Source organism: Morone saxatilis, unplaced genomic scaffold (genome assembly GCF_004916995.1).
Source record: "Morone saxatilis isolate NCDOM2014 unplaced genomic scaffold, NCSU_SB_2.0 Contig20, whole genome shotgun sequence".
NCBI lineage: Eukaryota > Metazoa > Chordata > Actinopteri > Moronidae > Morone > Morone saxatilis.
Genome location: NW_023339763.1, coordinates 16,608,038 through 16,618,282, shown reverse-complemented (window position 1 = coordinate 16,618,282; position 10,245 = coordinate 16,608,038). Strand labels below are relative to the sequence as shown.

General features: G+C 44.2%; 1 protein-coding gene across 3 annotated transcripts in view; it reads left to right on the top strand.

Annotated features, from left to right (window-relative positions):
• The window catches only part of LOC118331179 (Down syndrome cell adhesion molecule-like protein 1 homolog), a 51,189-nt gene that overhangs the window by 31,402 nt on the left and 9,542 nt on the right, over positions 1 to 10,245 (top strand). Inside the window, exons 8-20 of one of the 3 annotated variants that reach the window (XM_035665966.1) lie at positions 1,149 to 1,421; positions 2,096 to 2,380; positions 2,566 to 2,685; positions 2,798 to 2,974; positions 3,547 to 3,746; positions 4,242 to 4,338; positions 4,492 to 4,620; positions 4,711 to 4,878; positions 4,963 to 5,033; positions 5,611 to 5,851; positions 6,942 to 7,127; positions 7,884 to 8,039; positions 9,760 to 9,899. In XM_035665966.1, coding sequence (XP_035521859.1) covers positions 1,149 to 1,421; positions 2,096 to 2,380; positions 2,566 to 2,685; positions 2,798 to 2,974; positions 3,547 to 3,746; positions 4,242 to 4,338; positions 4,492 to 4,620; positions 4,711 to 4,878; positions 4,963 to 5,033; positions 5,611 to 5,851; positions 6,942 to 7,127; positions 7,884 to 8,039; positions 9,760 to 9,899 — 2,243 coding nt within the window. Of the gene's footprint in view, positions 1 to 1,148; positions 1,422 to 2,095; positions 2,381 to 2,565; positions 2,693 to 2,792; positions 2,975 to 3,546; positions 3,747 to 4,241; positions 4,339 to 4,491; positions 4,621 to 4,710; positions 4,879 to 4,962; positions 5,034 to 5,610; positions 5,852 to 6,941; positions 7,128 to 7,883; positions 8,040 to 9,759; positions 9,900 to 10,245 lie in introns of all 3 variants that reach the window. The other 2 variants (XM_035665968.1, XM_035665967.1) reach the window with 2 other exon arrangements.

Genomic DNA, 10,245 nt, shown 5'->3' with positions numbered 1-10,245 from the left:
GGTTTCTCTCGATTCACATTCATTTGTGCTGTTAATATAAAATTGGTTGCTAGTTTTAAAGCTATCCAAATTAGCCAACGCAGTTGTTAGCCTTCATCACTTACAGGTTTCGTTATTTTCCCACAAGTACACACATACGTTTCAGTAGGGTGCTTTAACTGTTTAGGCCAATAATATCAAAAAGACAAATTAACTTTTTATTACAAAATTATTTAATCTGTTGATAAACTTTTTTTAGTTAAAGTTAGTTAAGTGAAACTTTTTCGCCCAGACAAAAATCTTGTCTTACCCACAGGAATTAAAAACAGACAGTGGTAATTGCCAATGATTTGAATTTTTTTTTTATCACATTAAATTTCAAAAAGTGCTAGTTATGTACAATTTAACAACGTTTAAATGTTGATTTCTAACACCAAATGCAATGAATTTCCACTTTCAATCAAAAGCTGAGGTGTATGCTTTAACTGCTTGGCTAAGCCTTAGTTTTAGCTCAAACGCTAGTTTTTTTTCCCAGCATCATGATGACTGTACGGAATTTTCTTCATTTCAGTTAATGTGGAAAAATCAAACATGAATTTCCAAGATGTCGGCCCTGTAAAAAAATTATATTTTTTCTCAAAACAACTTGAGCAAAAAATCAAGTAAAAGTATGTAAAAATTCAGCTTTAGCCTTTACTAAGACTAGCTTGTCTACCTCAAAAGCTAACTAGATATAACTCTTTTTTTAGCTCTTGCCAATGATAACACGTTTGTTGTATTTTCGTTTGTAAGGTAACATCATCTATCTATTATTATTATCTATCTTCTATTATCTAATCTATCCTAATCTATCGAGGTAATTTAGAAAAAAGTACAAAAACCTACGTTAGATGACCACAGATTTATCTGGATTTAGACCTAAAATTACAATATCCCTCCACATCAGATTTATAGTAAAAGGGAAGCATAAACTTAACTCCTGTCTACCTGTCAAGCTTTGCCCCCAATTCACTCACTCCTCAACCTTTATCTCTTCACCCTCTGTCTCCGTGGCGCTCCTTACTCTGCCAATGACCTCCCTCACCTCATCCTGCCCTCTCTGACCTCTGTGTTTCTCTTTGCCTCTGTCTCCTCCCTCCATCCCCTCCCTCTCTTCCCTGTGTCTCCAGGTCCACCCCGAATCAGACCCATGCGGGACATCACCGCAGTGGCGGGCAGAAACACCTACATAACGTGCCGCGTGATTGGCTACCCGTATTACTCCATCAAGTGGCTGAAGGACGGCATGCAGCTGCCTGATAATCATCGTCAAGTGGTGTTTGAGAACGGCACCCTGAGGCTGACGGACGTGCAGAAGGGCGCGGACGAGGGCACCTACTTGTGTAGCGTTCTGATCCAACCCCAGGTGTCAATCAACCAGACCGTCCACGTCACTGTCAAAGGTTAGTGTGAAGAGAAGAATGCATTCAAAGGGATAAAACTGCAATGTGCAATGTATCTACCTGATTGAGATAGTTCCCAAAAGAGGTGTTTCTGATTGTTGTGGGCGTATTCTGTAGTAACTTACAGATGTTAGCACAAGATATTTCTGGATATCAGAGTACCTAGCCACTACCAACTGGAGACGCCAAGATTCAAAGTTGTGCAGATTACAGTACTGCTGCAGAGGTAGATGTTGTTTTAGGACAGATTTATGTTTCAGTGTGCGTCTTTATTTTGTTAGTCTGTGAGTGGGGTAACGATGGTAGCAGGGCAGCTGCAGAGGTGTTTAAGGGTGTGTGCATGTGCCTGCGTGCGATGTGTCTTGATTTATTGATGAATAATAATGAAACCTTAGATTAAATCCCCCAGATGTCTCAGCTGTAGTACCCCCACCCCAACCTCCATTACTATGGCAACGGAATGACTTCCTCCTGCCAATTGGACTCTAACCAGAGCAGCTATTATGGGCTGCAGAAGATGGGGGCTGAAGGGGGGGAAGAGGAGAGGGGCCCATTGGCCAATGACCTTCTCTCTCTCTCTCTCAGCATTGCTCCAGATGGCCACACTGCCACTCTTCCACGTCTATCGCTGCCTTTATTCCACTCACTCTTTGCACTCTCCCTCTCTCCCCCAGTGCCACCCCTCATCCAGCCCTTCGATATCCCCTCTACCTCAGTGGGGAAGCTCATGTACATCGCCTGTGTGGTGTCATCTGGGGACATGCCCATACGCATCACCTGGCACAAAGACGGCCAGCTCATCGTGCCAGGCTCCGCCTCTGGCGTCGCAATAGAGACCAAAGAGTTCATGAGCTCCCTGCAAATCTCCAAGGTGACACTGAAGCACAACGGAAACTACACCTGCATCGCCAGCAACGCCGCCGCCACTGTCAGCTGGGAAAGACAGTTGATTGTTACTGGTGAGGGATTGAGCAAAGGGAGAATGGTATGATGATGAATTAGGTCAGATCAGATGTGATATCTAATATGCACAGGGATCTTAGAATTGCATGTTATTTTAGGAACACTCCCATTTTCTACCTTTTACTGTAAGACTTTCTTTTAGTCCTTCCGTTTAGGGTAATTGCATCATTTTGTTTCTCAGTGCCACCACGTTTTGTGGTGCAGCCCAACAATCAGGATTGTATCTATGGCAAAGCTGGAGTTCTCAACTGCTCTGTGGAGGGTTACCCACCTCCAAAAGTCATGTGGAAACACGCCAAAGGTAAAATCAGCCTATCATCCTGACAACATCGACAGCATTGCAATAACAAGATGATGTGAACAAGGAAAAATGAAGGCAGTAACATGCATTTACTTTGTGTTGTGTGGTGCAGGTGTAGGGAACCCTCAGCAGTACCACCCAGTCCCTCTAACTGGCCGTATACAGATTATGTCAAACGGCTCTCTGCTCATCAGACATGTGCTTGAGGACGACCGAGGGTACTACCTCTGTCAGGCCTCCAACGGAGTGGGCTCGGACATCAGTAAGAGCATGATCCTCACTGTCAAGAGTAAGTGTCAATCATACACTTTTTGACTTGAACACACTTCCTTTCATAACCACATCTCCTGGATTGTACATATACTGTATAAAGAGGCAAGGTTTTTGGAGGGGAATCAGCTCCTCTGAGATGCACTTTTGCCCCAGGCTAGTGCGGCCTGTACTGAACCTAACAAAACCTTGTCTCTGTCCTGTACATCCTTAACTGGGGGTATCTTTACTATTGATTGATGTGTTCCGGCTGCCGGTCTGTGTGCTCCTGAATGTTTGGTGGGGGAAAGAGCTGATGAATTAGTGATGAAAACAAAACCGCAGGAACCCCTTCAATCAATAATCTATGTCTGAGGAAAGGAGGTGGAAAAGAATCAGGAGAACAAGAAGAAGAAGGCAGACAGGGAGGAGATAGGGTAAGGCCAGCGGGGCTTGAAGCGTGAAATGGAAATGAAGAACGAAGTGCAGAAATAGAGATGTCTATACATCTGTAATATATCCTCGGTTTCCAATACCACATCCCTGTTCCCTCGTCTCTTACTCCATATAATACTATTTGTCACACTGACATGTGTCTGTGATTCTGCTCAGTTCCTGCCATGATCACCAGCCACCCCAACACCACCATGGCGAGGAAGGGCCAGACCAAGGAGCTGAACTGCACAGCGCGGGGCGAGCAGCCCATCATCATCCGCTGGGAGAGAGGGGACACCGTCATCGACGCAGAGAGAAACCCCCGCTACTCCATCACCATCAACAAGAAGGGAGACGAAGTCATCTCTACCCTTAAGGTCAGATACAGAATACCCAGCAGACCCCACCCAACGTTGATGAGAAGGATTGTTTGATGCTGTGATGTGAATATAGAGCAAAGAGTAAAGGAAATAATTATTTGGGAAATTTCGGGAAATAGACTTATTCGCATACTGTACTGTAATGTTATGTTACATCTCATTTGTTTAGAGAGCTTTGAGGGTCTCGCAGGGGGATTTTTTTTCAACTTTAGACAGAGCCTGGATAGCTGTTTACCCCTGTGTCCAGCCTTTATGCTAAACTAAAGGTAATTGGCTGCTGGTTGTAGCATCATATTTACGTGCAAACATGAAAGTGGTATCAATCTGCTCATCTAACTATAAAAGGGGAAAAGTAAATTACCCAAAATGTCAAACCATTCCTTCAAGTAAATTCAGTTTTTAGAGTTTTATACTGCTGCTGTGCATCGTCTTTCTTCTTTCTTCATTTTGTGGCACCTTTTAACCTTTTTCTGTTTGCGTTGATGCTCACAGCTGAACCCAGCCGAGCGAGGAGATTCTGTCTTCTTCTCCTGCCACGCCATCAACTCCTATGGAGAGGGTCGGGGGCTCATCCAACTCACTGTGCAAGGTATCTCTACCTTCTCCTAAACATTAAGCTTTATAACACAATACATGTTATACTGTAAACATCCCAGTGGGAAAATGTTAGATCTTAATCAAATCACATTGCTCGTAAAAAGCTCTCACCTTTTCTCTCTCTCTCTCTCTCACATACTCACAGAACCACCAGATCCCCCTGAACTGGAAGTGAGGGAGGTGAAGGACAGGAGCATGAATCTCCGCTGGATCCAAAGGTTTGATGGAAACAGCATCATCACCAGCTATGACATCGAGTACAAGAACAAGTCAGGTAGTTATCCTCGATAGGTATCCTAAATTTAAATATGCCTGACAGATTACGGTACATGTCTCAAAAGTCTCTTTTCTTTGTATTTGACAGACTCTTGGGATCATATGTACACAACCAGGAACATCTCACCCACCAACAACCAGGCCAACATTGTAGAGCTGCACCCGGCCTGTGTTTACAGTATTCGCATGTACTCCTACAACAAGATTGGCCGCAGCCTTCCCAGCAAAGAGCTCACAATCAGTACTGAGGAAGCACGTAAGTGATTGTTTTCTCCTCTTGAAATCACACTTGACTATGAATATTGACGGTAACACTTTATTTGACGTCTTCCATCAACAGCACCTGATGGGCCACCTATGGAAGTAATCCTCCAACCGATGACATCTCAGAGCATACGAGTTACATGGAGGGTAAAATCACTGCTATGTGTATTATGATACAGTGCTTATTTATGATTACTGGAAATCACTATAAAATACCCAGTCAACTGTCTGCACAGCAGTTCATTTTATATAAATACAACCACAGTCCTGGAAACTGAATATATGTCCTGTATGTCTTTAACTACAATTGTTAAAGGTTTACGTTGCATTGTGACAAGTTTAAGCAAGAGTTACTGGTGCAAGTGTTTAAGCTTTTGTTGTTAGTAGTTTCCTTTGAGGGTCAAGCACATACACAAACTGCTTAATTAGTTATAAAATGAGAAAAGTTGAGCTATTTCCTCAACCTGAAAAATGAGGCCAAAGAATTCTGAGCTAAAAAACTGCAAACAGAGCTCAAATCATCAAAGGATATATCATGATAAAATTGATTAGAAATGTTGAATTCATTGAGCTCTTGTGTTTCATTTTTACTGTTATTACCGTATTACTGCCGAATTCCAAAATAACCCAGTTACAGTGTTACACTGTGGTTTTAGTGCAGCTAAACAGGGTTTAGGTTTGACAGGCACTCTGATATTAACCGCTGTCACCACATGTCTTTCAGGCTCCTAAAAAAGAGCTGCAGAACGGGGTTATCCGAGGCTACCAGATCGGTTACAGAGAAAACGGTCCAGGCAGCAACGGCCAGTACAGCATAGTGGAGATGAAAGCTACAGGGGACAGTGAAGTGTACACCTTGGACAACCTAAAGAAGTTTGCCCAGTACGGGGTAGTGGTCCAAGCCTTCAATAGAGCTGGGACGGGTCCATCCAGTACTGAGATCAACGCTACCACACTGGAAGATGGTAAGAGAACCAGAAGAAAAGGATGGAAGAAAGGAGTGTAGTCACAACTGAAAGAAAGCGGGTTGCCAGACTAGGAGAGAGTGTGGGAGGACATGAGGGAGGGCGGCAAGAGACAGAAATTAAAAGATCCATAAAGCAAATCTCTTTGATCTGTCAAAGATAATATAAAATAGTCAAATGCAGCAACAAGATGGCAGACACAAATTATGACAGCTAACATACATGTATAGACACAAATGCACAGGCTCATGGTGGAAATGAATTTGCAGCACATCCCCCATTCTTCTTTCGACTTTAATTAGCACCCTCATTAGGCTGGTAGAGAGCGAGAGAGGAACAAGGAACCCCATTACTCTCTAAATGTCTGCCCACTCTGCCTCCTTTTTCTCTTCCTCTCCTTTATCTTCCTCTTCCTCCCATTGGTTCCCTTCTCTTCCTCCTCATCCATCCTCTGTCTGTTTTACATCTTTTTATTTCTTATATTTTTCTGATACGGCCAATCCTCCCTTTTAACCAGAGATAAATGGACCCTCCCCTGTCTGTGTGGACAGACAGACTTAATAGACACCGTGGTCAACAGTAATAGTGATGATAATTGTCCAGATAGGTAGTCTGAAGCTGCTCCTACAACTGCAATTACCTTAAAGCTGAACATTGTCTTCCTTCAGATTTTATCTTCCACATCGCAGCTCACCCCACCCTCCTCATCTGCATTTTAACCCCTTAAGGTGTTGCTGCTTTACTATTCATTTTGGTCTCTCTCAGTGCTCTTCGTCCCCTCCGCCGACCCCCCTCCTCACCTCCTCTCCGTCTCTCCTCTGTGCTCTAAAAGCTAGCACTGAACAAGGAGCTATTGAGAGCTAATTTGAGCTTATTTGACTGATTTGTTTCAGCAGAGATTGCCTGTGGGTTGTTGGTGTTGAGTAGTCATTAATTATCAGTGCTTCAGCCCGCCATGCTAGATCAGTCAGGTCTTCTTAGCGACAGCAATAACCAAGGGTTTTTGACAAGTACAAATCATTAAAACAACCTCAGAAATCATATATTTCAACCATGCAGCAATAACACTCGTCCCCTGCTCTCTTTCCAGTGCCCAGCGAGCCTCCGCAGAATGTGCGAGCCATCTCCGTGACGTCGGACGAGGCGGTGATCACATGGGCAGAGCCTCCACGGCTGACGCTGCACGGTGTGCTGAAAGGCTACCGGGTTGTGTTTTGGTCCCTCTTCCCTGACGGAGGTGGGTGCTGTGGGGGCCAGGCCCAGTGGCCAATGCAGAGTAATTATCACCTATCTCATTCTAAATTTCACCTAATAACCACCCCCCCACCCACACACCTACCTCTCTGTCAGTGCTGTGAGTCAGAATGTGTTAATGTGTGTCCACACCTTTTTCATAAAGCACTTCCTGTTCCTGTGCGTCTTTGAATTTGTCCACCTTTGCCCTTGTTTCTTTATGTCTTAGATTGTTAACACCATCAGTATTGATGGTTGGTGAGATTACAGGACAATAGTTGAGTGTCTTTGTGTCTGTTCAACATGTCTGTTCAACCCTGTTTCCTAAATTTGCTTCAGCAAATATGTTTTGTGGGAAAAGACGTTCAGATAATGACAAAAGAAAAGTTAGCAATTTGCCTTTTTAATGGTTATGGCTACTAAAGAACTATGTTATGGTTAGGGATCGACTGTGAAGCAAGACAAGACACCTTTACTTTTTTAATATTTAACAAAAAACAATCTTTTCTTAATCTTAACCAAGTGCTTAACAGCCTATAAACCCAACAAAACATGGGAGACAGCACACAAATCCCAGTCTGCTTTAAAGTGTTGTGCCTACTATAACCGACTATCCAACCAATGTCCTTCCTACAACTGCTGCCTTGTATTCCAGGCACTAATCATATTTCCTCCAAAACATATTTAGCAAAGCAAGTTAGCAGTATATAAATGTATTTTGTATAAAACAGAGTTGGTCTGTGTTGCCTGTTCTTCAGATTACAAACAGTACTCTGTTTCCCACTCCTGCCCTTCTCAGAATGGGGAGAGATGCAGAATATCACCACCACACGTGAACAGGTGGAGCTGCGAGGGCTCGAGAAGTTTACCAACTACAGTGTTCAGGTGTTGGCTTACACACAAGCTGGAGATGGGGTCCGCAGCAACGTCCTATATATCCAAACCCGCGAGGACCGTGAGTATTCACACTAACAGGAACTCAAAAGAAAAGGTGTCAGCATTTGATGAATTTGTTAATATATTTTAGTGCGTAAAAATCCAAATAGAGAAAAGCATGAACTATGCTTGCACAGTGTATGAGGTAAAGTGGGTAGGAAGATGGGAGATGGAAGGGGATATATAAAAAAAGAGTGCTGGGCTTTATCTCAAACCCATGACAAAAGCTCATTTATGCTGGGAAGCTCCATTAGCAGTGCTAATGAGAATTAAGAGGCTTTGGGTCCACAGCTCAGGGCTGAGGGAGGGCAGGCGGGGAGACACTGCTGCAGCGAGGGGGGGGGGGCCTCTCTGGGACCATATAGCATCCAGGAGTCAGTCATCAGCCCGGGCCCGCATCCTCTCCATCAGCCCTCTTGCCATAGGCATAGGGATTAACTCCTCTTGGATTAGAGAGAATTAATTTTGTGCTTACACCATTGGAGGCGGGATTACAGACGGATCCATGTCTCTTTACAGAGGAGGGTGAGGAGGAGGGGCCTGGGGGTTGAAGATGGAAAGATAGAAAGGTGATCACACAGCCTATTCTTGGCTGACTAAACAAAATAAGGTATAAAAAAGGATATACTATAAATATCATAGCCAAGAATTTTCTGATTTTTGAGTGTATTAGCCCTTTTCTCTGATATGTCCTGTTTGGCACAGTAGTGCATAATGTATTCATGTAGGTGGGGATATTCACTCAGCACCATTGTGCCTCGCTTCCTCATCAGACTCTCTGTCTGTCTGTCTGTCTGACTGGAGTCCTGGGCAGATTTTGGGCACCAGATGGGACTTAACTCTCCCCCTCCCACTACCACTCCTACTTTGACATGGAGGTCCAGTTATGATAATGATGGCCCTCCCCACCACCACCACCACCACAACCACTACCATCATCTCTCCCCTAGGAACTGCACCTATCATTCTCGCCATTCTGTCATCCCCGCCTCCCTCCTTTAAAACCTCCCTCACCACCATCTATCCTTTTTGAGTTTGTGTGGTTTTTTATCCCTGCTTGTGTAATATGCAGGATGAAGGAGTCCGAGGACATGGGCTGGTTGAATGACTGGATCAGGGGGCCCCACATGAAAGAGAAAGAGGAATTGGGGGTTGGATTTAGAGAGCTGGGTCTTACACTGCAGTAGCCACCTTCTGTAGTCTCCAGATGAGGCCCACTGTCAAGCTCAAGTTATATTTATGGTAACATTGAATAGGCTTGACACTGTGAGCCCCATACTGTAAGGCCAATGTGACAAAAGCATCATTGTTCACCTTTCACAATATCCAGTGTCCTGAGGTGTTTTTTTGTAAAGAGTGCATTCATTTTAAACCCTTCTTACGCCTTTAGGTGGTAATGCAAGTATTAAGTGGTGTTCAATGTCAAGCTGAAGTGGCTAGCAGAGGATCAGACACTAGTGTCTAATCTGTTTGTGGGTTTGAGAGTTAAGAGAATGCTGGGTGTCAAAGAGTCAGAACTGCTGACCAACGTCTGACTGAACATATGTCACCACCGTACACCCAGCACAAGGGAGTTCTTCCAAGTCCTCCCAGAGCGGCTTAGTGCAGGATAAGACTAGCAATCTGCAAACAAGCCTGCTTACTTTAATAGGCGTCCAACACCCAGCATGTGCACGCACACACACAGAAGCATATACACTTGCCCCGCTTTGCTGATGTTCCTTATGTGTTTCCTATAGTTCCTGGGCCACCAGCTGGCATCAAGGCAGTTCCCTCCTCTCCGAGTAGTGTGGTTGTGTCCTGGTTGCCTCCTCACAAACCAAATGGTGTTATCCGCAAGTACACCATCTACTGTTCCAGTCCAGGGTCTGGACAGCCGGTAAGTCCTTCCTCTGTGGGTGTGACTCAGAAGTGGCCAGTAGAAAATGTTGATTGAGAAGAAAGGAATTTGTGAACTTGATAAAAATCTACCAATGGAAATAATTCATTTGTAACCACTATTAATAATTGAACCAGTTTGTGTATGTGTGTGTGTGTTTGTAGGTGTGTGTGTATCTTTGCGCGTGTCTCTCTTTCACTGCATTTGCACCATCGCTTTATTTCCTGCCCTCCCAGATGAACAGATGAGGTTGTCTTGGCAACGTGATGAGACGTAGATATGCAAATGAAGCAGAGAACAAGCTCACACATGCACACTGCCGCATAAGAAACACACACACACACAC